Here is a 25479-nt window from a genome sequence, read left to right as displayed (position 1 = left end):
GGTGGACATACTGATAATTTCCAAAAGGGCAGGGTTGAGCTCAGCTCCACTGCTTCCTGGAGCAAGATGACAACCTTCTAGAACAAGGTCTCTGCCACTTCTGCAGAAGGATCTGATGTAGGGCTGGGGTGTAGCTCAGTGGTAGAGTGTGTACTTAACATGTGCAAAGCCCTGGGTTCAATCCCTAGCAATAACCACCACCACCACCACCATCACAAAAAAGAGTCTAATGGAGAGTGAGGCCAGGTGAGGTGAGGCTAGGCCATGCAGGTGCCCTGGAGGTGGGTGAGGTCAGTCTTTGTGTGGAAGGGGAGCCTTGTTGTGGAGAAAGCATTGTGTGTGGGGTGGGTGGAGGTTAGGGCTTAAAGCAAGCCTTGTGGGTGGGGGTTAGAGAAGCTAGAGAAGAATGGGGTAGGATAGAGAGCTGCCCCTTGTCAACTGTTCCCAAAAGATCCTGCTAAGATATGGAGGCCCCTGCTCAGGTGCCTGACCTTCACAGGCTTGTGTGTGCCTTGATATTTTTGGGTTTCATCAGCGCTCTTTGCCAATTCTAGTCTGGAAATTAGAGAGGGTGGTAACCATGGAGAAGAGAGGAGGGCAGGGCTGTTTACATATACCTTTTATTTGTATTCACTCAGTCCTGCCACACCTTGAGAACACCTGCGTAAAGCCAGCCACAGTGCTAGGCCCAGAGAAAATGGATTCATTAATAACTCAACAACCTTGATTGGAGGTACTTAGCTCTAGGTAGAGGGGACACAAAGCTAAAATAAGGTGGAGAGGTAGGAATATAAACAAATAACTGCAGTACACTGTGATAAGTATAATGAAAATCATGAGTCAGTCTGCCTTCTAGGAGTGCAAGATCTTTTATGAGTCTTTGTATGCACATGAGTGTATGAGCACACCCACTGGGAATGTGTGTGGTTATGGATGGTTGGGATTGGTTACATGTTGCGGGTGGAGGCCCCTCATATAGTCTGTTGTGTCCTAAGGTGCATTGTGAACTAATAAGGATTGGGAAGTCCTGTTCTGGAGAGAAAATACTCTCTTCATATAATATCCAGGGCAGGGGCCACTTGCTGAGTAAGCTACTGTATGCAGCAGCCACTGCTAAGTGCTGACAGCCAGCTCATGACATTCTCACAAAATCCTATGGAGGCAGGAACTATTATCCCTGTTTTGCACAAGAGGAAACTGAGGCAAAGAGAGATAAGTCACCAGTTCACAGGGATAGTGACTGAACTGTGACTCATCTGTTTGCCCGATCCCTAAACTCTGCTCCTTCTTAAAACACAGGATGTGGGACTTGGAATAAATGAAATCTCCAATCAGATGATGTTTCCCTCTTATTTCTGGGCCCTCTTTGATTCCTTCCCTCAGCTTCATTTTTCCTGTAAGCTTCCTCCCCCTCTCATTCCCTTATGCCAAAATGGAGGTGGGGAAATAGAAGGAGCGGGAGGGCAGGTCTGGGGAAGGCCATAAGCAGGGTAGTAGGCACTCAATAAATATTTGTGGTTGCAAAGATGTTGATGAGATATGGAGAGGGCAGGGATGAATCTGTTGAGGCCTGAGTATCTTCTAGAGTTCTTCTGGGGGCCCGGTTCCCAGACAGGACAGGATAAAACTGCAGGGAATGGAAATCACAGTCCTTAGGGACTCCCAGGTTGGGAGGTAGGTGGCTACCGCATAACAATCCCTCCTGCTGGACACACTGTGGTAGAGTTAGGAGGGGGAGAGGAAAGGGGAAGGAAAGGAGGAGGGGAAGGCTCCCAAGCACAGGGCAAGCAGACCAAACACCTCCTTTGTGCTTACTCTTGTGCTGAATGCTTTCTAGATTCTATCTCATTTAATCTTTTTTAAAAAAAATTTTTTAGTTGTAGATAGACGCAACACCTTTATTATATTATATTTATTTATTTATTATGTGGCGCTGAGGATCAAACCCAGTGCCTCACCAGTGCTAAGCAGGTGCTCTACCACTGAGCCATGACTCCAGGCCTCATTTAATCTTTTTCTTTTTTTCTTTTTTTTTTTTTTTTTTGTGTGTGTGTGTGGTGCTGGGGATTGAACCCAGGACCTTGGGCATACGAGGCAAGCAGTCTACTAACTGAGCTATATCCCCAGCTCTCCTCATTTAATCTTAACAAGTGCAGGGAAGTGGGTATTTTTATATATTTAATTTTTCAGATGGGGAAATTGAGGTTTATCAAGTGAAATAACTTGAACATGTCCACATAGTTAATAGTAAAAATGATAATAATAATAGCTATTGCTATGTATGTTTATGTGCAAAGCATTTTTCCAAATGAATCAAAACCTGAATTAAGTTGGGCATGGTGGTGCAGGCCTGTAATCCCAGCAGCTCAGGAGGCCGAGGCAGGAGATTGGGAGTTCAAAGCTAGCCTCGGCAATTTAGCAAGGCCCTAAGCAACTCAGCAAGACCCTGTCTCTAAATAAAATATAAAAAGGGATTGGGGGGTGGGGGTTGTGGCTCAGTGGTAGAGCGCTTACCTAGCATGCATGAGACCCTGGGTTCGATCCCCGGCACCACATAAAAATAAAAACAAATAAAGGTATTGTATCCATCTACAACTAATAATAAATAATAATAAAGAATGGAGATGTGGCTCAGTGGTTTAGCATCCTTGGGTTCAATCCCTGATACCAAAAAAAAAATTGGAATTAAATGATATTAAATTATTTAATCCTCACATTGTCCTTGGAAGTTGGTACCATTATCCCATTTTATGGATGAGGAAACTGAGACCCAGAAAGTTAAGTAATTTGGCCAAGTACAGACAGGTAGCAAGTGGTAAAAACTGGGATTCAAAAATCACTACCAAGAACCAGTGCACTTCAGATTAGCAATCACAAACCAATTTTGTTTGATATCAAAGCGCTCTCTCCCATTACACTGAAAGTCAAGAGCAGGCAAAGGCTTCTCAGGGTTGGGGCAGTGGTAGGAGCCAGTGGGAAGAGTGATAGTAAGAGGAGGAGTACTTTTCAGGAGTCCCGAGCAGGCAGGGATCCAGGCTGGTGGCTCTGTTGGAGGAGAGAGGTACGGTGGGTATTCAGGCTAATTTATGCAGCCCCGTGAGTGCTAACTTACCTGAGTGTGAGTCAGAACAGCCAGGCAGAGGGAGGAGAGCTGGGGCAGAGGGAGGAGCTGTGTGGCTCCCCCAGGGAATGAAGGGAAGGTGTGGGAATGGGTTGAGATAGAGGAACTGGAGTGGAGCAGATGGTAGCTGCAGTGTCCACCAGCTGAGGACTGCAGCCACTAGGGGGAGAGTAAAAAGATGGTCCTGCCTGTGGGGCTGTGCTGCTTTGTAATATCCAGGAAAGGGGACAAGGCTGACAGCTGTCCTAAGCAAGGAAGTGCTGAGAATCTGATGGGAAGGGTCCACACCACTGCTATCCCATTCTTTTTGGCCCATGGAGGGGTTTTTCACCCAAAGGAAATTTCATATTCATATTCATATCTTTGGAACATAGAGCTAGTCTAGACCTAAGGGAAAACCCAGGGTTCTTGAACAATGAACTGTGAAATCTTTTATGGAGATGGCAGAGCAGGGGCCCTGGTAAACAAGAATGGGAGAGGAGGCTGGGTGTAGTGGCACATGCTTGTAATCCCAACAGGAGGATTGCAAGTTCAAAGCCAGCCTCAGCAATTTAAAAAGGCTTTAAGCAATTTAAAGAGACCCTGTCACAAAATAAAAAACAAAAAGGGCTGGGGATGTGGCTCAGGGGTTAAAGCCCTCTAGGTTCAATTTCCAATACTAAAAAAAAAAAAAAAAAAAAAAAAAAGAACGGGAGAGGAAAGGGACAATTTCCCAAAGAGAGCCACTTCAGGGAGGGAGAGTAGGTTTGAGCTAGAGAGTCATCCCTGACCATGGGGGGCCTTACAACTCACCATCTGGAATACCAGGCTTTGCTCTGCAGGCCTGGCAGGGAGACAGCTCAGACTTGGACTCCCTGAGCCTCCCATACTGATCGGGTGCTTCTCCAGAGAGAAACCTTATTCTCTCTGCAGTAGCTACTACTAGAAAATTCTTCCTTAGGTAAAGCTGCAGTTTTCCTCCTGGTAACTTCTACCTTTTGGTTCTGCATTTTGAAGTAACATGGCTATTAGTTCAGGTACAGCTGTAACAGCAGCTGCTACTCTGCAGGATGCAGAGTGCACTCTCACATTTTGATCTCATATCACGCTGCTTAGATGAGGAGGCAAGTATCCTCATAGACAGATGAGAATGTTGAAGCTTGATAACCTAGAGGCTTTGCAAAATTGCCCAGCTGTGGAGTGGAGGAGTCAGAACTGGAATCTGCATCTTTAGTTCCACTTTTGGTCAGACCACAAGGTCATATGGTAGATAAGTGGCAGATGATGCTCCTTTGTCTCCTTACCTTTTTTTTTTCCCTCAATAATAGTAATAATAATAGTGATGATAATAAAAACAACAGTAGCAGTTGTATAGTTTTTACTCTGCCAGGTACTCTGTCCAATTCTTTTCCTATACTGACTATTTAATCCTTGTTACAACACTAGAAAGCAGATATTATTTCTTCCATTTTACAGATGATGAAACAGAGATACAAAGAAGATGAGTAACTTGTCCAAAGCTAACCAGCACAGTGGTGAGGTTAGAGTATGAGCCTGGAAAACTGAGTAGAGCTTAGTTTCTGAAGGCTGTGGGTGGAGCTCACTGCAGCAAGAACTTACCTTTAATATTTCCTTAAATTGAAATGGTTTCTAGATTTCTCACCATCCTGACTGTCCGTCCTCTGAACTATCCTTGGTTTGTGAAGTATCTTGTTCTTAAAATGTCTTGGCCAGGACTAAGTTCCACATGTGATTTGAGAGTTTAGGACTGACTCTAGAGGGGTGATCTCCATCCTCAAGGAGGCTCAGAGGTGAGGGCTAATTGTGGGACTCCTGCCTGTGAATGCCTTGTAGTATAGGCTGAAGTGTGTGTGTGTGTGTGTGTGTGTGTGTGTGTGTCTAGATTCCATTGAGGTTGTGTTAATGATCCCCTGGGAGACAAGATTGGATGTGCTAGAGGTGAAGAATGGGGTTGGGGAAGGGGCCAAAGAAAGGAATGTCAAGGTTTCTAAGTAGGCCCTGAAGGAAGCAGAGTGGGGCTGGGTCCCCACGTACACCCTGGTGAGTCAAGGGGCTTGTGTGTTTCTTGTGCCCAGCTTTGGTGTATTTTTCTCTGTTTCTTTTGGCTGTAGGTGTCAACTTCCAGGCTCTGCTTCCTGTTAGAGGAATTCTAATGTCAGGAAGTTAGGGAGGGAGGTCATTCCTGTCTTAAGTGGAAAACAAGGAGGGAAGTGACATAAGGGAGCTCTGTGTGGAGTCCAGCCTCTTCTAGAGGCCTTGTCATGGGTTTGGGGGGAGGATGGTCAGGGGCTGGAAGACCAGGCAGTGTTAGGGTGTGTGCTCCTCAGCATTCCCTCTGGAAGAGGCTGGAGGGACCAGATATGATGAACAGCATGAAGGGGAAAGCCTGGCATAGGGATAGAGGGTGCTCTATGGGGAAGAGTGACAGCTTGGAGTTGGTGGTGAGTGAGAGGGAGGTATACGAGGCAGCACAGGGGCATAGATGGTGTCATGACAATAACTCCAGCCAAGCTGGAAGACCTGGGTTCTTCCTGTATGACTTTGAAAAAGACACTTCACTTTCCTGGGCTTTGGACTCCTGTCTGTCTTCCTGATAGTTGATGGTCTTTTTTGCTTTGAATATTTTCTTATTTAACTCTTCAAGAGCTTCATATGAAGCTTTAGTGTTCTGCCCATTTTACACATGAAGAACTGAGATTGGGATTCAGAAAAGTTGGGTTACTTACCCAACATCTCATAGCTAGAAGGTACGCAGCTGGGACAACAGTACTCACATTCAGTTGACTCTGGCTCTTATGGGGACAGAATGAAGGACAATGTGATGGGTAGAGCTCTCTTTAACCCATTTCCTAGCTGTGCTGTCTTGAACAAATCACCATGTCTTAGGGTTTTTTTGGGATGGGTTGGGGGGCATACCCAGGATTGAACTCAGGGGCACTCAACCACTGAGCCACATCCCCAGCCCTGTTTTATATTTTATTTAGAGACAGGGTCTCACTGAGTTGCTTAGTACCTCACTTTTGCTGAGGCTGGCTTTGAACTCTCAATCCTCCTGCCTCAGTCTCCTGAGCTGCTGGGATTATAGGCATGTACCACCACGCTCAGCTTTTTTTTTTTTTTTTTAAATTTTCTGCAGTGCTGGGTATAAAACCCAGGGCCTTATTCATGCTAGGCAGTAGCTCTACCACTAAGCTGCATCCCCGGCCCTGTCTCAGATTGTTCACCACAAAAAGGGAATGACAATAATGTCAGCTAAGAGTAGCTACTGAGTCACACTGAAGAGTAAATAATGCACATTCTAGTTGCTCAATGCTTGTTTGGTTCCTAGTGAATGCTCAATAAATGATGGCTATTATTATCATCCATTTAATTGCCAATATCAAATAAGCATCTCAGAAGGCCAAACACACTCCTTCCACCTGAGTTACATTTTTTCCTATGAGGCTATGAGGGGATAAATGTCCAGCCAGCTAGACTTGTAGGGCCAAGTGGAGGAGGATGTGAGGATCTAGATTAGACTGTGGTTGATGTAGCTGCACATTAGGACATGTGGGGGTTCTTTTATTTGTTTGTTTGCTTATTTATTTATCAGTGGTACTGGGGATTGAATTTAGAGACACTCTATCACTGAACCACATCCCCAGCCCTTTTTATTTATTTTTTTGAGATAGAATTTCACTAAGTTGTCCAGGTTGGCAAGTTGTGTGTGTGTATGTGTGTGTGTGTGTGTGTGTGTGTGTGTGTGTGTGTGTATCTCAGATCTTTTTAACTGTCGAGTGGTTTTGATGAACATTTGGGTTTTTCCAAGTTTTTTGGTTATTGTGAATAAAACTTCTATGAATGTTCATGTGTAGGTTTTTATGTTTTCCTTGCATTTGGGTAATAGCCAGGAGTGGAATTGGTAAAATATCTAGAAGTGAAATTGCTGGGTCATAATGCCATAAGGTCATGTTTAACTCTTTATAAAAAACTGCCAATCAGTCCTTCAAAGAGATTGTACCATTTTATACTCCCATCAGCAGTCTAGGAGAATTCTAGTTGCTTTCCATTCTTACTAATATTTGGAGCTGTTGATGTTTTTAGTTTTAGCTCTCCTACTAGATGTTAAATGGTACCTCTTTTTTAAAAAAATATTTATTTTTTAGTTATAGGTGGACACAATATCTTTATTTTATTTTTTTTATGTGGTTCTGAGGATCAAACTCAGTGCCTCATGCATGCTAGGCGAGCGCTCTACCTTTGAGCCCCAACCCCAGTGCCCCCAACCCCCCCAGTCTCTTTTTTTTTATATTGGAGATGGAACCCTCATGCATGCAAACACTCTACCACTGAGCTATGTCCCCAGCCTCCTCATTATGGTTTTAATTGCAATTTCCTGAGGACTATGTTGAGTACTTTTTCATGTGTTTAGTGCATCTCTTTTTGCTCATTTTTTAAAAAATGTATTTTTTTCACAATATATAAATTATTCTATTGTTGGTTTGTAAGAGGTCTTTAAATACCAAGATACTCTTCCTTAGATATCTTTTTCTTTTCTTTTTTCTTTAAAGGACAGCTTAATTGAAGTACAATTCACATCACCATATCATAATTTATTCACTTAACGTGTATAATTCAATGATTTTTATTATTTTCACAGAATTGTGCAATTATCACCATTGTTAATTTTAGAATATTTTCATCATCCTAAAAGGAAATCCTATTCCCTTTTCCCCATTCCCTTAACCCCCAGCCTTGGTCAATCATTAATGTATTTTCTATCTCTATGGATTTGCCTATTCTGAACATTTCATGTTAACTCAGCCATAGTATATGTGGTCTTTTGTGTGTAGCTTCTTTCATTTAGTGTAATAGTTTCACAGTTCATCCATGTTGTAGCATGTATACATACTTAATTTCTTTTTATTGTTGAATAAAAATATTCCAATGTGTGGATATATCATTTATTTATACTTTCATCAACTAATGGATATTGAATTATTTCTACTTTTTGGCTATTATGAGCAAGTAGTACTACTCTAAACATTTATGCACAGTTTTATGTGTGGGTCTATGTTATTTTTCTTAGGAGTGGAATTGATAGATTGTATGGTAACTATGTTTAGCCTTTTGAGAAACTTACAGATTATTTTCCAAAGTGGTTGTACTATTTTACGTTCTCATCAACAATGTATAATGACCAGAGCCCAGATAGATATCTAAAAATGAAGATCTGTTCATAAATGTGTCTGCCTCAAAAAATTGTTATAGAAATTATTTGTTTGTTTGTTTTTTAATTTACAAGAAAATTTTACCTACCTGAAGCTCATGAAGATATCTTCCATTTTAATGGTTCTGAATTTTATATTTTGTTATATGATTCATCTTTAATTTTTGTGTGTAGGATAAGTAGAAATCATTTTGTCTGTACAGTTTCCTGCTGTTTCAGCACAATTAATTAATTTGTTAAAAATACTTCCCACTGAATTCACTCAGAGTTTTGGTCAGTTGACCATATTATATGTGTGAGTTTATTTCTGAGCTTGTGTGTGTGTGTGTGTGTGTGTGTGTGTGTGTGTGTGTGTTTGGGGAGCGGGTACTGGGGATTGAACCCAGGGGCACTTTATCACTGAGCCACATCTCTAGCCCTTTTTATTTTTTTTGTTTTGAGACAAAGTCTAGCTAAATTGCCCAGGCTAGCCTTGAATTTGCAATCTGCCTTCCTGCCTTGGCCTCCAGAGTCACTGGGATTACTGGTCTGAGACTTCAAGTCCACCCACACTTGTGATTACTGTGGCTTTAGAGTAAATATTAGGTAGTATAAATATTCCTTGCTTTTCTTTTCTAAAGTTGTTTTGGCCATTCTAGGTTCTTTGTATTTACATATAAATCTTAGAACCAGTCTGTTGATTTATTTAAAAATGCTGAAATTTTGCTTGTGATAGTGTTGACTCTAAACATCAATTTGAGAGCTACATTGAGTTTCTGATCCCTGGTCATCTGTATCTTTCCATTTATTTTGGTCTTTGATTTCTTTTTAGCAGGAATTTCAGTACAGTTTCTGTATAGGGATCTTGCACATCTGTTACTTAATCCTGAATGTTATGTTTTTAAACATGGAATTGTTTTTGTGGTTTCATTTTCAGTGTATCATTGACGAATGCAGAAATACAATTAATTTTTCTATATTGGTTTCATATCATTCAGCTTCATTTATTAGGTCTAGATGTCTGTCTTGCTTTAGTAAATTGTAGTCCCAAAGCCCAGCTATATGGACTTTTAATTGAGGTGTAATTGGTCCAGTATTGAGGAGCAATATGAAGATTTATACTGAATAACGTTTAATTTATAAAACTGAGCCTTTGGAGGAAGGGGCAAGAATGGCTGTGGCATCTGGTATTTTTAGAGTTCTTCGGAAAGATTCTAAGAGCGCAGTTGAGAACCTTTGATTTACAAGGTGCCTGGTGGCAGACACACTGGCCCAAAGGTCACCCTCCCCTAGGGGACTAGCAACGAGGGCTGGAGGGAGTGTCTGGACCAAGGACCACCCTCGGGAAAAGGCAGATGAGTTCCGGGTTCCCTTCCAGGCCGGGAGGAGTGGGATAAGCACGCCTCACAGACAGGCGCCTCCCACCTGTGGCTCTAACAGATGTCCATCAATGTCCCCTTGACCGAGGTTCGCTGTGCCTCGCACTTCCTCGGCAGACACACCCATCTACGCTCCGCCCCACCCCGCCCCCGCGAGAGATCCCTATTAACAGGGCGATATCCACAAGCTTCACGCGGACGACCCTCACCCGTTGCAGATATTACAGATGAGGAAACTGAGACAAGCCACCGACAAGCCGGGCCTTCGTGTAGGGCCGCCTCCAGTTCGACCCTTTTCCCGTAACCCTATTCAGGTATAATGAAATTAAATCGGACCTGGAGGAGCTGGACCACATCACAGAGCAGACGCTCTTTGACCTGTACAAATACAAGTTCAACACGCGCCTGGCCAGTCCCCGCGGCCGTCGCGATCTCGGGGACACTCTGCCGCACCCACTGCAGCGCCTGCGGGTCCTGCCCCAGCCCCACAAGGCCCGCAGAGCACGCGGCGCGACCTCCAGCATGCGGGACAACAACCCCCAAGTGGACAGGAAAGACTGGAAGATCGGCTTCCAACTGGTAAGGCAGCTGGAGGGCACCGCCCGTCCACTCGCCCCACCCTGGCCCCGCCCACGCCGCAGACCCCGCCCCTTTCGGACCCGCCTCTACAGATGAACGAATCAGAATTAGCTCTTCTGATTGCGGGCAAATTAAATAAATGAAACAAAATAGAATGAAATGGAATGGAAAGAAAAGAGAAGAATAAAATGTAAAATAAAAATAAAATCACACCTTTCTGTGAGCCAGTTTGTGCAGTCTCCTCGCTGGGAGCCTATGTTCCAGCGTTTAAGCCATAGGAAGTCCAATCTATTGTGGAAAATGCACTTTTCAAAATCTCCGGTTCTCAATGGTGGTGCTCAATTGGAACCTTCCAAGTCTAATGGAGAACTGGGGCTTTACTAGCCTAAGACAGAGAACTAGAGACAGTAAAACGGGAGACTTAAAAGTATTTTTAAAATACAAAATTAGCTGTGGGTGTAGCTGAGTGGTAGAGCACTTGCCTAGCATGCATGAGACACTGGGTTCAATCCCCAGCCCCCCCCCCCCCATAAATAAATAAATAAATAAATAAATAAATAAAATCAAAGGCAAAATTAGAGGAAATGTCTTCTAGGCCCAGCTCTGTCTGAAAAACAAAACAAAATACACACCTTTTGTTTCCTCAGTCTTCCCCCCAGTGAAATGGGAGAAGTTCTTGCTCTTCCCCCTGCAGAGAGTATATAAATGAACTGTAATCATGTGTGCTGCTCACCCACCCTTTAAATCCATTTTCCCCTGGCCCACTCTCCTGGGCTTCTGCTTTTCCCACGCTTTCTGCACTATTGCATTCTTATTCCTCATCCCTGTCCATCAGCCCTCAGAACTCCAGACAACTCATCCTTGACCCCGGCCCTGGCCTGCTGCTGGCCTTTTGGGCCCACTAACATTCTGCTCTCTGTGTCCAGTGCAACCAGAACAAATCTGACTGCTTCTACCAAACATACTCATCAGGGGTGGATGCCGTGAGGGAGTGGTACCGCTTCCATTACATCAACATTCTGTCCAGGCTGCCAGATACCTCACCATCTCTGCAGGAGGAGGCACTGGGCAACTTCATCTTCACTTGCCGCTTCAACCAGGCCTCCTGCAACCAGGCGTGAGTAGGTTCTGCTGGGATGGGTGTTCTTCTCTGGGCCTCCCTTGGGTCATCCTGAGGCCCATGGGCCCAGAAAATGCTTGATAATTAAATATGGAAATGCTGACAGTGGGTAAAGGGGAAGAACTGGCCTCGGGTCCATGCCTCTGCCTCACAGGTCACCCGGAGGCCCTGCGAGGTCTGAGTGCAGTGGCCTCATCTGGATTCCCTGGGAAGATTGGGGCTCAAGGTCTGTCTTTGAGAAATCAAGAACTAGAAGCATGGTTCTCAGTCTTTCTAAGGCCTCTTTCTCACTAGCATTAAAGTTCACACAGACCTGGGAGGTAGTAAGTGTAGTGAAATAGTGTGGATTGAAAAACTAAAACCCAGTTCCCACTCTGGTTCTGTGACTTCCTGGTTGGGTGACTGAGCATTTCACATCATTCTTCAGAGCCCTTTGTTTGTAAAATGGAAACAAAACAAAACACACAAAATGAAATTCATTCATCCAACGTGTTTTTTTTTTTATTTGTTTGTTTTGCTTTGTTTTGTTTTTAACTGTCTGGACTATGTGCCAGATATCATTCTAGGCACTTGAGGCACATTAGAGAAAAAAAAGTCCTTGCCCTTTTGGCACTTGTACTCAAGTGAAGATGATGAGGATAACACAGGGTACACAAGGTAACACTTGTCAAGACACTTTATACACCACTGGATTGATGGATCTCAATATTCTTGTCCTTAAACCGGGTCAGAAGCCGGCATTAGCTGAAGATTCTTCCTACTTCGTTGCCCCTCAAGCATTCTTTATGTTGGGACCCCTGTCATGATGTCCTTGCAAAGAGGTCATGGCTGCTGTAGTCTCTTTGAGAACTGGGAAAGGCTGGGAGTGGAGGTTCCATTCTGTTGCCTCTGGCCTCCTCCTACACCTGCCTTCCCCTCCTGCTTCTGCTCCTTGAGCTTTGGGGGCCATCTCCATGTCTCTGCCTGGCTGAGGAAGTGTGCTGAGGCAGCATCTCCATTCTACAGGGGGCCCTTCCCTCCTATGCTGGAGAATGGCAGCAGGGCCAGGTGTCACCTGGTTCTGCCCCTACCATTCACCCCTCACATATACTTTGTTCAGCACACAACTTGGTTCCTGTCTCTAGTCTTAGTGTTTGTTTGAGGACAGAAGTGAGCAGCTGGGAAGTAGGGCAGCTAAGCCCGAGTCAACTGGCACCTGCCACCAAGCCTCTCTAACTGTCACTTTCCCACCTGTAGTTTTCATTTCCATCCTCTCCCTTTGCCTGCTCAATGCTTGTGCCTCCCATCAACAGAAAGTCCATAGTTCATCTTTGTTTTGGCATTTAAGTGACTTCCTCGGTTCAGTTCTTCCCAGTTCTCACCTGGATTATTATAACTACCCCCTGATTTGTTTTTCTGCTTCTAAATCCTCCCTTTATTCTGTGACCAAAGGAAGTGTCTCAGTCTGTTTTCTGTTGCTGTAACAGAATACCACAGCCTGAACAATTATAAAGAAAAGAAATTTTATTCTTCTAGTCCTAGAGGCTGAGAAGTCTAAGAGCATGGTGCTGGCTCTTGGTGAAAGCCTCTATAATATTACATGGAGAAAAAAGGCAAGTGAATTCATGTGAAAAGAAAGCAGGAAGGGCAGACTTGATTTTTAACAATGCACGCCCCACCTCCACAATGATGACCTTGATCCATTCATGAGGATTCTTTCTTCACGACCCAATTACCACTTATTAGGCCAAACGTCCTAACACATTGGGATTAAGTTTCCAACACATGAACTGGGAGAGTTTGAACCATAGCAGGAACTTTTGCATTTCACTATACTTAACTATTCCAGTTTGTCCTGTTTAAAATTCTTTGGTCTCTTGTGGTCTTCAGAATCATGAATCTGTTATTGTGGTCTTCTTTTTTTTAAAACATAGGTTAGCTGTACATTTTTTTCCCTAATATATATATATATATATATATATATATATATATATATATATATATTTTTTTTTTTTTTTTTTTTTTCCTTTGGTGCTGGGGATTGAACCCAGGGCCTTGTGCATGCAAGGCAAACACTCTACCTACTGAGCTATATCCCCAGCCCCCTAAATATTTTTTTGTAGTTGTAGATGGATACAATACCCTTATTTATTCATCTTTATGTGTTGCTGAGGCTCGAACCCAAGGCCTCACACGTGCTAGGGAAGCGCTCTGCCACTGAGCTACAACCTCAGCCTTAGTGTGGCCTTCTTATCCCTCTCCTGTCCCATCTACAAAAACTTCCTTCACATATTATCTTATCTTTTCTTTTTCTTTTTTTGCATGTGTGGTTGTAGAGATGGAATTCAGGGCATCACACATGCTAGGTGAGTGCTAAACTGCTGAGATACATCTGTAGCCCTAAATTTTTCTTTAATAGTATTTGAAGATATGGCATATGTGCCATAAATTCTTCCTAGTAACATGTACAACTTAGTGGCTTTTAGTATGTTCAGAGTTGTGCAACTATCACTACTATCTAATTTTAGAACATTGTCCTCACCCCAAAAAGAAACCCGGTGCTTATCAGCAGTTCCCCACTCACTCCCCTCCTCCAAGCCCTGCAAACCACTGATCTGCTTTCTGTTTCTATGAATTGCCTGTTGTTGACATTTCACATAAAGGGAAGCATGCAATATGGAGTCTTCTGTGACCAGTTGGCTTCTTTCACTTAAGCGTAATGTTTTCAAGTTCATTTATGTTGTAGCATGTATCTGAACCTCATTTCTTTTTATGGACAAATAATATTATATTTAGAAGGTAGCTTTATCCATTCTTCAGTTGAGAGACATTTGGGTAATTCCCACTTTTTGGCTATCATACATGAAACTGCTATGAACATTCTTGTACATGTCTTTGTATGGATGCATGTTTTCATTTCTCTTGGTATAAATCTAGGAGTGGAATTGATGTGTCATATCGTAACTCCAGATTTAATATTTTGAGGAACTGCCGGACTTTGTCAAATGGCTATACTATTTTACGTCCCTAACAGCACTGTAGGAATGCTCCCAATTCTCTATATCCTACATTTGTCTGTCTTTTCATTTTAGCCCTCTTAATGAATCCCTGTAATCTTCATAGTAAACCAGTGCAGCTCTTACCAAGTGCTAAGCACTGTTCTAAGTGTAATTTATCACACCTGTGAGGTATATGTTTTTAACATCTTGATTTTACAGATAAGGAAACTAAGGTTCAGAGAAGTTAAGTAATTTGTTTGGTATCATGTCTTTTCTTTTCTTCTTCTTCTTCTTCTTCTTCTTCTTCTTTTTTTTTTTTTTTTTTTTTTTTTTTGTAGTACTGGGAATTGAATCCAGGCCCTCATCAATTCATCCCACTTTTAATATTTAATTAAATTAATTAATTTATTTTTTTGGTAGCAGGGATTGAAACCATAGGTGCTTAACCTCTGAGCCACTCCCCAGCCCTTTATTTTTTTATTTTAAGACAGGGTCTCACTAAGTTGCTTAGGGTCTTGATAAATTGAAGAGGCTGGCCTTGAACTTGCAATCCTTCTGCCTTGGCCTCCTGGGTTACTGGGATCATAGGTGTGTGCCACCATGCTATCTAATACTTTCTAAAGCTTAGAGATTCAGTTCTGGACTCTGTGCTTTTAACCATCACATTATAAGGCTTCTCATAGGCCATTATATTAATATGCTTACTGTATATTCTTTGTGTTTTTGCAAAATTCATATTTAATTTATGTACACGGCATTATATATCTCATTCAATCCCCTGCCTTTAAAAACTAAGCTCTGTGGGTTTAAGATCCATCCACATTGCTGATTCCATCTGCTGCGTGCTGTCCATGATGTACATCTGCAGCATCGTGTCTGTCCCCTCTCCCAACAGGCAGGGCCCAACGGCCCTTTAGGACTGGCCACTTCTGTAGCCTCTTCTTCAGTCACTCTTGGCATCCAACCCATCTCTGGAAATACTGACTTCCTAGCACATCCTAAAATATGTTCTGGTATTTCACACCTCTGTGCCTTTGGCTTTTAAGGTCAATGGAATATTCCAGATCATCTTCTTCTAATCTCTTCATTTTGTAGATAAGGATTATGAGCTCAGAAAAAAATGACTTGTTCAGGGCCATACAGGCAGAACTCCACTCCTTACCTCTGACTAGACTTCTCCTTGCTTCTCTTCATTTCTCCTCTGCCTCTCACAGGTCAAAGCCTAATCTTCCTCTTCGCCTGCTCCCATCACCAGCTCTAAGATGGGATGTCCTCAGGTGGGCTCTCGCTGCAATCCAACACAGCCTCCTGGCTTTGAAACCTGTTATTTGCTGTCAGATCATATTGTTACTACAACAGCATTGCTTCTGATTGCTTCCTCTGGATTCCCAAGTCTGTTGTAGATTAGTTTGGGATCTATCAGTCTGAGACATGCTGGTACAGGAGGCCTTGGAAAAACACTTGGCCTCATTTTACCCCTGGGCTCTGAACCTCCTCTTCTTAGCACCATGTTCCTCATGTCTCACTCTTTCCTTTAACCCTGTTCCCCTCCACATCTCTATTTCATTCTCCACATCTCTATTTTATTCATTCTTTCATTCATTCACCCAGCAACTATTAGTTAACTATCTCCTATATGCCAGGAACACCAAGATGATATAGAGATGAATGAGATGTGGCTTCTAACTTTAAGCAGCTCATGACCGCGAAATTGGGAACTAAGAAGTAGATACGTGAGAAGTTAGGGGTACTGTAAGAGTCTTCACAAGGCACAACGGTAATGCAGGAGAGGTCACAAGGCAGCGTATAAGTCAAGACAAGTGAGGTCAGGTGGCTTGGTGGGAGAAATCTGAGCTAGCAGGTAGTTGTCCTGGGCCTGAATCCCAGGGCCATCATCACTGTCTGTGTGACCTTGGGCAGCTGCTGGACCTCTCTGAGACTGAGCTTCCTCTTACACGATGTGAGAATGAGGCTCCCCAGGGAGACAGAGGGGGAGCATACTGGGTGATTTGGAAACCGACAGCTCTGAAAGGCTTAACTCCTATAGGTGTTTAAAAGAATGATTCTCCCCTGCCTCTTCCTGTTCTCCTGCTTCCTATACATACCCCTCTAACCCTACTCTCTCTCCTGCTAAGGAATTACTCCCACTTCCACCACCCAATGTATGGGAATTGCTATACTTTCAACAACAAGAACAATTCCAACCTCTGGATGTCTTCCATGCCAGGAATCAACAATGGTGAGAAACTCCCAGGACCTGGATGCCCCACCTCTGCCCCAGCCCTTCTCACCTTGGGCCCACATCCTAGAGATGCCATGTACCTTCTGGGTCTCTACCCTGGAAGGAATCTTCTCTTCTCTTTCTCCCCTAAGGGCATTGTATAGTCCATTCCAGGCATGAGAGGAATCCTGTCCCAGTCCTTTCCTGCCTGCCCCCAGAATTCAGCCCCAGGGTTGCCAAATCCACTTGCAGGTCTAACTGGATGTACTCTCCTTAGAGATTAGTGACTAGGCAAGGTAGGAGGGTGGGTTTCCATCCCCTGACTCTTCTCTAAGACCTATCCTGCAACTCTGTTCCTGCTGCATCCCCCAGGTCTGTCCCTGACCTTGCGCACAGAGCAGAAAGACTTCATCCCCCTGCTGTCCACGGTGACTGGGGCCAGGGTAATGGTGCATGGGCAGGATGAGCCGGCTTTTATGGATGATGGTGGCTTTAACCTGCGGCCTGGTGTGGAGACCTCCATCAGCATGAGGAAGGCAAGAATGCTAACTGGTAGCTTGGGAAGAGAGTCCCAGATTGGAGAGAGGCCGGCAGGACAGGGGAGGTGGACAGGACAGCCAGGGACTATGGAAGATCATACAGGGTGGGCCTTGAGCATGAGTGATCTTCAGGTGTAGGAATCAGGGGGGAAGGGAATGGCTGAGAGGGCATTGGGCAGTGGATCCTGGGGAGTGGAGCTTGGGTGAGACGTACAGAAAGGGGGTTCAGGGCATGCTTGGGATCTCAGGGGATGCTCTGGGCCCAGTGCCCTTGAATCAGGTCGTAGAGGGATGGGACCTGGGGACTGTGGAGCATGTCGAGATTGGGAGGCAGATAGGAGGAGCTGGCAAGATGTGCCATATGACCTGGAAACTGAGGAAAGACAGAATCCTGGCACAAGCCTGGGCCACTTGCTCTGACCTCTTGATGTGCCTGGGTTCCTAGGAAGCCCTGGATAGGCTTGGAGGCAACTATGGTGACTGCACTGAGAATGGCAGTGATGTCCCTGTCAAGAACCTTTACCCTTCTAAGTACTCGCAGCAGGTAAGGCCCAGACTCTTTCTGTGGCAAGCTGTTTCCTAGGCCTGCCCCGGGTGGTCAGTCAGAGTTGTGGGGTGGTGAGAGAGGGGGACTTTGGGGTGAAGGTCGTGGGAAGAGGGATGGAGGTCCAGTGCAATTCCTTCTCATTCCATCTCTCCTCTAGGTGTGCATCCACTCCTGCTTCCAGGAGAGCATGATCAAGGAGTGTGGCTGCGCCTACATCTTCTACCCAAAGCCTAAGGATGTGGAGTACTGCGACTACAGGAGGCACAGCGCCTGGGGTGAGAGCCCGGGAGCTGGGCTGCCTCACCCCCCACCCCAGGGCTTCCCCGAGCTCTCTCCTCCAGTGCCTTCTGTCTGAGGCATGACTGGCTCCCACCACCCTGAGGAGTTCTCCCTCTCCCTCTCTCAGCCCTTACTCTCTGCCTCTGTTTTCCTCCCTTTCTCTGTATATTTCCTTTTTTCAACATGATTTATTCTATTTTATTTATTTTTTATTTATATATGACAGCGGAATGTATTACAAGTCTTATTACACATATACACCACACTTTTTCTTATCTCTGGTTGTATACAAAGTATACTCACACCAATTCATGTCTCCATACCTGTACTTTGGATAATAATGATCATCACATTCAACCACCATTAATTACCCCATGCCCCCTCCCTTTCCCTCCAGCCCCTCTATTTCCTTTATTTCTGTTCCTCCCTGTTGGCTCTCTGTCTCTGCTTTTGTGTATTTGTTAAGGAATTGCCCCCATTTAAAAATAACCTGCATCAGAAGGAAGAAAGAGCACATGTCCCTCAACCCCTTCCCCGCTCTCCTGCTGCAGCTCCATCCCGTACCTGTGGAGCATGGCATTCACAGGGTGCTGAGCAGGACTGGCTCCAGGGGAGCTGGGTGGGGCACAGGACAACTCTGGGGCCCAGGAAGAAAATGTTAGAAATCATATGTGTCTGTCTCATTTCTTCACATTTTCCATTATACATACATTTTAGAATGTACATACTATATACATCCAGTAGTTCAGCTATGTAATTTGTAAATCAAAAACATATCTCAGACTTGCTTATTTTGGATGTGTGTGTGTGTGTGTATGTGTGTGTGTGTGTGTGTGTGTGTGTGTGTATATATATATATATATATATATATTTTTTTTTTTTTTAACTTGGAAGAGGGCACAATCAAACAAGTTTGGAGACTCCTGGCCTTTCCTCCTTATCCTGATTTAGGAGTTGACAAATTCTTCTCCTCTCCATTACTGCTGAACTGTTCAGCAGGGAAACTGTGTGTTAGGAAGATGAGAAAGACAATCCCAGCAAGAAACCATGGCAACTGGGTGCTGTGGTGCACACCTGTTATCCCAGCGACTTGGGAGGCTGAGGCAAGAGGATTGCAAGTTGAAGGCCAGCCTCAGCAACTTAGTGAGACCTGTCTCAAAATAAAAAATAAAAATGGCTGGGGATGTGGCTCAGTAATAAAGCACCCCTGGGTTCAATCCCCAGAATATATAAAAAAAAATACGCACACACCCCATAGATGCTCTGAGGGGTCATGTTTCTGTGTTCCTGCTACACAGGCTTTCATCTGGCACAGCTATCCTGTTCCACCCTCCTCTTCCTCCCAGGGCTTTATGGGCAAGGAGGTAGGCTGAGGGACATGGTAACAGGCACAACAGGCACAGAGGCCATGCCAGGAGCTCATCATCTCACCCAGAATTTAGAGTCCAGCCCTGCCTCCATTCTGTCAGTGGTGATTTTTCAGCTCTCTTTTCTCCCCACCTTCTCCCTCCCCACCTTTCCTTTTTTTTTTCCAGTATTAGGGATTGAACCCAGGAGTGCTCTACCGCCAACCTAAATTTCAGCCATTTTTAAATTTTTTGCTACAGGGCCTCACTAAGTTGCTTAGGCTGGCTTCGAATTTGTGATCCTCCTGCCTCAGCCCCCCATGTAACTGAGATGACCAGCATGTGCCCCCAGGCCTGGCTTCTGCCTCTTTTCTTGCCTGTGTCTTCTCTATCATTCTCTTCCCGTGACAGTTCCTTTCAGGTGTGGCTGGGACCTTGGAAAGATGGTTGTACATCATAACCTGAGGGAAACTCGGAGGCCATCTGAGGTCACTTCTATTCTCAGACAGGCAAACGAAGGCCCAGAGGGAAGGCATGATGCCTCCCAGGATATACAAAGCAGTGGGAGTCGGCCTCCCTTCCTCCCTGCCCCCAAATAATTTTTTCTAAATTGCTGTGATTTTCAGGATCTTTGAGCAAAAAATAACAATATTGATTACTGAGAAGTTGTGAGGATGAGGGAGAGGAACTAAGGCTAAAAACAGTTTGATGTGTTTCCTAAGACTTAGTCCCCAGAGAAAAAGGCCCAGTTGCTTCTCATTCTTCCTAATGTAAGATTCCAGCTCTGGTGATTTAGGTCAGAGATTAAGGATTTTGAATTAAGTGACTAAAAGTAGCAATGATGACAAAATGACCTTACTTAGAACTTGGCAAATACTGGAAGAGGAATCCATAGTTCTTTTCTCCTCTTTCTGCTCCTCCTCCTTCTTTTTGTTTTCCTCTTCCTCCTGCTCTTCTTGTGGTAATTGCTTTATTGAGATAATTCATATCTCATACAATTCACTCATTTAAAGTATATGGTTTTCATCAGGCACGGTGGCACATGCCTGTAATCCCAGTGGAAAGGGAGGCCGAGATGGGAGGATCTCAAGTTCAAAGCCAGCCTAGCAACTCAGTGTCTCTAAATAAAATATGAAATATGGCTGGGGATGTGGATCGGTGGTTGAGTCCCCCTGAGTGTAATCCCTGGTACCCCTCCCCAAAAAAACATAATAAAGTTTATGGTTTTGGAGTGCCATAGCCTATAATCCTAGTAACTCAGGAGGCTGAGACAGGAGGATTGTGAATTCAAAGTCAGCCCCAGCAACTTAGTGAGGCCCTAAGCAATTTAGCAAGACCTTGTCTCTAAATAAAATATTAAAAAGGGCTGGGGATGTGGCTCAGTGGTTAAGTGCCCCTGGGTTCAATCCTTGGCACCAAAATAAATAAATAAAGTATATGTTTTTATTTTAGTACAAGTTTTAGGTTTTTGGAAGTCTCAGGGTCGTGTAACATCACCACTATCAACTTTATAATCTTTTCATCACTCCCAAAAGAAACTTTTTATACTAGGTAGCAGTCCTCAAATTTCTTACCCTTCATTGTCAGTCCCTGGACAACACTAATCTTTTTGTCTCTATACCTTTGCCTGCTTTGGACACTTCATATAGATGGAAACTTATAACAACACATGGTCTTTGTGAGTGACTTTTTTCACTTAATCATAACATTTTCAAGGTCTGTCTATGTGGTAGCACATATCAGCACTTCCATTCTTTTTTATGACTGATATTCCATAGTGTGGGTATACTACATTTTGTTATTTTCTTATCTTTTTTATGACTGATATTCCATAGTGTGGGTATACTACATTTTGTTTATTTTCTTATCTGTTGATGGAAATCTAGGTTATTTTTACTTTTTGGTTTTGTGAATAGTGTTGCTATGAACATTTGTGTACAATGTGTGTGGATGTGCATTTTCAATTCTCTTAGGTATATACCTAGGAGATTGCTTAGATTCTGTGGTAACTGTTTAATCTTTTTGGGAAGCTATCACTCTTTTCCAAGATGGCTGAAGAAGTAAATGAGGTTTCCAGTTTCTCTACATCCTTACCAATACTTGTCCTTGTCTTTTCCTTTTTTATTTTATTTTTTTTTAAATAGTAACCATCCTAGTGGCCATAGAGTAATATCTTTTTGTGGCTTCACACCATTATTCTTAAACAATTGTTCCTATTTTTCTTTGTGACTTTTAGATTTCTGTCCATATTGAACACACTTTTATATTTTTCCCCAACTTAGTTTGCTCATACTTTTTTTTTTTTTTTTTTTTTTTTGGTACTAGGAATTGAACTCAGGGGCACTCAACCGCTGAGCCACATCCTCAGCCCTATTTTGTATTTTATTTAGACACAGCGCCTTGCTTTTGCTGAGGCTGGCTTTGCATTTGTGATCCTCCTGCCTCAGCTTCCCGAGCCACTGGGAGTACAGGCATGTGGCACTGCACCCAGCTCATAAACATTTATTGTTGCTGCTACTCATAGGCATAATTGTAATGTTGCAAAAAACTCTTGTAAATTGGCTGCCCAGTTCTGAGGGGAGAACTCTTGGGTGTGGGGTGGAGAAGGTCAAGGTGCCCTCAGGAAACAGGCACTTTGCTGTACCCATAGGCTACTGCTACTATAAGCTCCTGGGAGCCTTCTCTACAGACAGCCTGGGCTGTTTCACCAAGTGCCGGAAGCCATGTAGGTGAGTGTCCCCTGCCCCCAGGCACAGGTTGGGCAGCAGGCTGCTTGGCTGGGTAGGATACAAGGTAACCAGCTAGCTTTGGAGTGGGAGAGCCCTACTCCATCCCTAAGCACCTTTCTCAATCTTCAGTGTGACCAATTACAAGCTGTCTGCTGGTTACTCGCGATGGCCCTCAGTGAAATCCCAGGTAAAGTGGGGAAGGGAGGGATTGGGGGACTTGCACACCTGCCTGTGCCCATGCAAGGGTAACTCTGTGACCTTCTCTGGGTGTTGGTGTGCTTGACCTGATCCCATTCCTCTGCACCTGAGGAATAGGGGTATGAATTCCTTCACACTTCTGTTCTTTCCCAGGACTGGATTTTCCAGATGCTGTCCCTTCAGAACAATTACCCCATCAACAACAGAAGGTGAGTCCTGCCCTGGTCTTAGCTATAGGATAGGAATCCCTGGGAGGGAAACCAGATCTGGGAAGAGGAATTGATTCAATTGTTTAAAAGAGGGTTCAAGAACTTAATCCTCTAATATTTCTTCCCACCTCTCTCCCACTCCAAAGAAGTGGCGTTGCTAAACTCAACATCTTCTTCAAGGAGCTGAACTACAAGACCAATTCTGAATCTCCCTCTGTCACGGTATGGCCTGCCTCACAGACCCTGTAATTCTCTTGGGGGGTCTTGGCAGGGTGGTTTTCCTTCTGTGGGGGCCAGAGAGTTTCAGCCTTGAATGTAGGAGACCAAGGAAAATGGGTGTGGGGTCAAGGGTGAGGTTGAGAGGGTTGGAAGGAGGGGAGCTAGAGTTGGGGTTTGAGGTTTGAACTGGTGGAAGGTACATGTATGTCAGATGATGGGGAGAAGGCCCTTGAGACACACCCCAGTTGCCACTGGCCTCATTACCAGTTTTCCTGGGTGATACCAGTCAGGAGCTATGTGTTCCTAAGGGGGAAGAGCAGCAGCAGGGGGACATGGAAGGTCTGAGGGGATAGTTGGGGTCCTCAGGCAAGAAGGGAGATGGCTTGGTAAGTGAGGAGGAGGCTCCTCTGTCTGAGCCCACCCTCTGCCCCATGGTCAGTGTACCTCTCTCCCCTCACAGATGGTCACCCTCCTGTCCAACCTGGGCAGCCAGTGGAGCCTGTGGTTTGGCTCCTCAGTGCTGTCTGTGGTGGAGATGGCTGAGCTCATCTTTGACCTCCTGGTTATCACATTCCTCATGCTGCTGCGGAGGTTCCGAAGCCGATACTGGTCTCCAGGACGAGGGGCCAGGAGTGCAAGGGAGGTGGCCTCCACTCCACCTTCCTCCCTTCCCTCCCGCTTCTGTCCTCACCCTACATCCCCATCCTTGCCTCAACCAGGCCCTACTCCCTCCTTGGCCTTGACAGCCCCTCCACCTGCTTATGCCACCCTAGGTCCCTGTCCATCTCCCTTGAGCTCAGCAGGGGCCAGCTCCTCTGCCTGTGCCCTGGGAGAGCTCTGATAGGGAACTGAGCCTAGAGTGTTTCTCCCACCAAGGCCTACGCTCCCCTGTGGGAGGGGGCCAGCCTTGGCAAGGTTAAAAGATGTTTGGGGCTTCCTCTCAAAGCTTCTCACTGCCTTTGGTGTGGGGGAGGGAAGCAGGATGGGTAAGGGGTCCAGGAAGTTGCCCAGAGAACAGTGGCCAATGAAGCCACCCAGAACTGCTTTGGTCCTGCCCTGCAACCTTGGTCCTGCCTTTGAACACTCTGATTTCCACACAAGTGCAAACAAGTCTCCTTTTCCCTTGGATCAGCCAAGCTAAACTTGGAGTTTTGCCAAGGAACTTTCCTAGGAAACGACCAACAACCAGAACAAAACACAAACAAGGACATACAAAGGCATATCCAGGTTTCCTACCCACAGTGACCAAAGCCAGCCCCAGGCTGGCCTGGCCACACTGCCATCCAGTGATACAGATGTCTGCTCCTTTTCTTGAACTTGGGTGGGAAACCCCACCCGAAAGCCCCCTTTGTTAGCTCTTGGGCAATTCCCCTTCACTGACTTCAGGGCAGGAGCTTGAGCAGACCAGTGTAGAAAGGTTTGGTCATTCCCAGTCATTCCCAAGACGCTTCTAGTCTCATACTCCACACCCCTGCGGAGATGCCCCAGTGCCTCTGCCCTGTGTCCTTCATTCCCCTGCGCGACTGCTCAAGCTATTTCCTCAGCCTGGACACTTGCCTCACCATCTGGAGGACTATGCATCCTTTAGAACCCTTTCAGATACCATTACTTCCTTGAAGGCTTCTGCCCCATCTTGTCTTCCCCAGAATTGATCACCCACTCTCCTTTGGACTCCCATGGCCCACTGTAACATCTTCTGGACTGCTGATGTTGCATTAGATTTTTGTGTTCACCTGTGTCTGCCTCCCCGACTAGACTGTGAGCTCCTTGTGGTCATTTCTATATTCTCCAGGTCTAGCCCAGTGTCCCACTTGGAGCAAGTAGGCAGGTTCTCAATAAATGTTTGTTGCATAAAGCAATGTCTGCTGAGTTGGATGGGGCCCTACGAAGAGGGTAGGGAGTGGACACAAGTCGCGAAGTCAGTGCCCACTCTTCTGGGAGGTCCTGGGGCAAAGAGGGCCCAGAGAGACTACCATGCCCTCTGGCTCACCGTGGAAGAGATCATTCTTCAGGTGCCTTACAGGAGAGAAACTATCTTATGAGTTCATTCACAGGTGTGGCAGAGGATTGCTATGTGCCCATCACCATATTAAGGTGGAGGGGGAAGACTTGGTGTTCTGCAGTGATTGGTAAGACTCTGCTCTCTGCAAGGTCTGAACCTCCCTTTCCTTTCCAACTTTAGTCACCATCATCATTAACTCTCCGCTCCATTTGCTGAGTACCAGTCACCACCCAGCCACAGTATAACCCTCATCTGACCTCCTGCCCATCAACTGCCTAAGCAGTGGAGAAGGATGAGACGCAGGCCAGTTTCTTCTGAAACCTCAGAGCTCTATTTAGCCTTACTCACGTTTCATCACAGAGAAGAGCAGAGAAAATCATTCTCGTTTCAATGAAGGAGAAATTGAGATCCAAGGAGAGGCTGAGGGGTATCTGGGTAGAACCCTATTTGTCTGATCCCAGTCCTTCTACCCCTCCAGCATCAGATCTAGAACCCAGAAGTAACCCCTTTTTCATTATCTTTGGGATACTTCCCCTGTGGCCTTGGTTTTATTCCTGTTATTTACAGTCTGTCCTGAGGATCCAGAGGCAAAAAGGATCTTGAGGAAAGAGGAGGAGTTGGTAAAGGGAGTGGGGACATAGGAAGGGTCATGAGCCAAAATGACGTGGCGACTTCTGACTTCCCTTTCCTACATTCAGGCTGATGAGGGGGAAATGGTGCTGTCCTGATAGTTTCCACGGTCAGAGTCCTCAGGTACCTTCTGCTCTTATCTTCTCTCTGCCATAGTCTTGGCCTCCGCCTTGTCCCACCCCGTGCCCAGTGCCC

The 25479-nt window shown here is 45.0% G+C and overlaps 1 protein-coding gene across 5 annotated transcripts in view; it reads left to right on the top strand.

Annotated features, from left to right (window-relative positions):
- SCNN1A (sodium channel epithelial 1 subunit alpha) overlaps positions 1 to 24506 on the top strand; it is a 32543-nt gene extending 8037 nt beyond the window's left edge. For 3 of the 5 annotated variants that reach the window (XM_081310987.1, XM_081310988.1, XM_081310986.1), the window contains 11 exons: positions 10003 to 10267; positions 11194 to 11384; positions 16501 to 16604; positions 16959 to 17122; positions 17571 to 17669; positions 17830 to 17947; positions 21948 to 22026; positions 22156 to 22213; positions 22378 to 22433; positions 22580 to 22655; positions 23113 to 24505. In XM_081310987.1, coding sequence (XP_081167113.1) covers positions 10003 to 10267; positions 11194 to 11384; positions 16501 to 16604; positions 16959 to 17122; positions 17571 to 17669; positions 17830 to 17947; positions 21948 to 22026; positions 22156 to 22213; positions 22378 to 22433; positions 22580 to 22655; positions 23113 to 23493 — 1591 coding nt within the window. In that variant the 3' untranslated portion in view covers positions 23494 to 24505. Of the gene's footprint in view, positions 1 to 10002; positions 10268 to 11193; positions 11389 to 16500; positions 16605 to 16958; positions 17123 to 17570; positions 17670 to 17829; positions 17948 to 21947; positions 22027 to 22155; positions 22214 to 22377; positions 22434 to 22579; positions 22656 to 23112 lie in introns of those variants that run through there. The other 2 variants (XM_081310989.1, XM_081310990.1) reach the window with 2 other exon arrangements.
- The last annotated feature ends 973 nt before the right edge of the window (positions 24507 to 25479 follow it).

The sequence above is a fragment of the Spermophilus citellus genome, assembly GCF_964194105.1.
Source record: "Spermophilus citellus genome assembly, chromosome: 10".
Classification (NCBI taxonomy): Eukaryota; Metazoa; Chordata; class Mammalia; order Rodentia; family Sciuridae; genus Spermophilus; species Spermophilus citellus.
The sequence above is the reverse complement of the archived record's forward strand: the minus strand, read 5'-3'. Positions and strand labels throughout refer to the sequence as shown.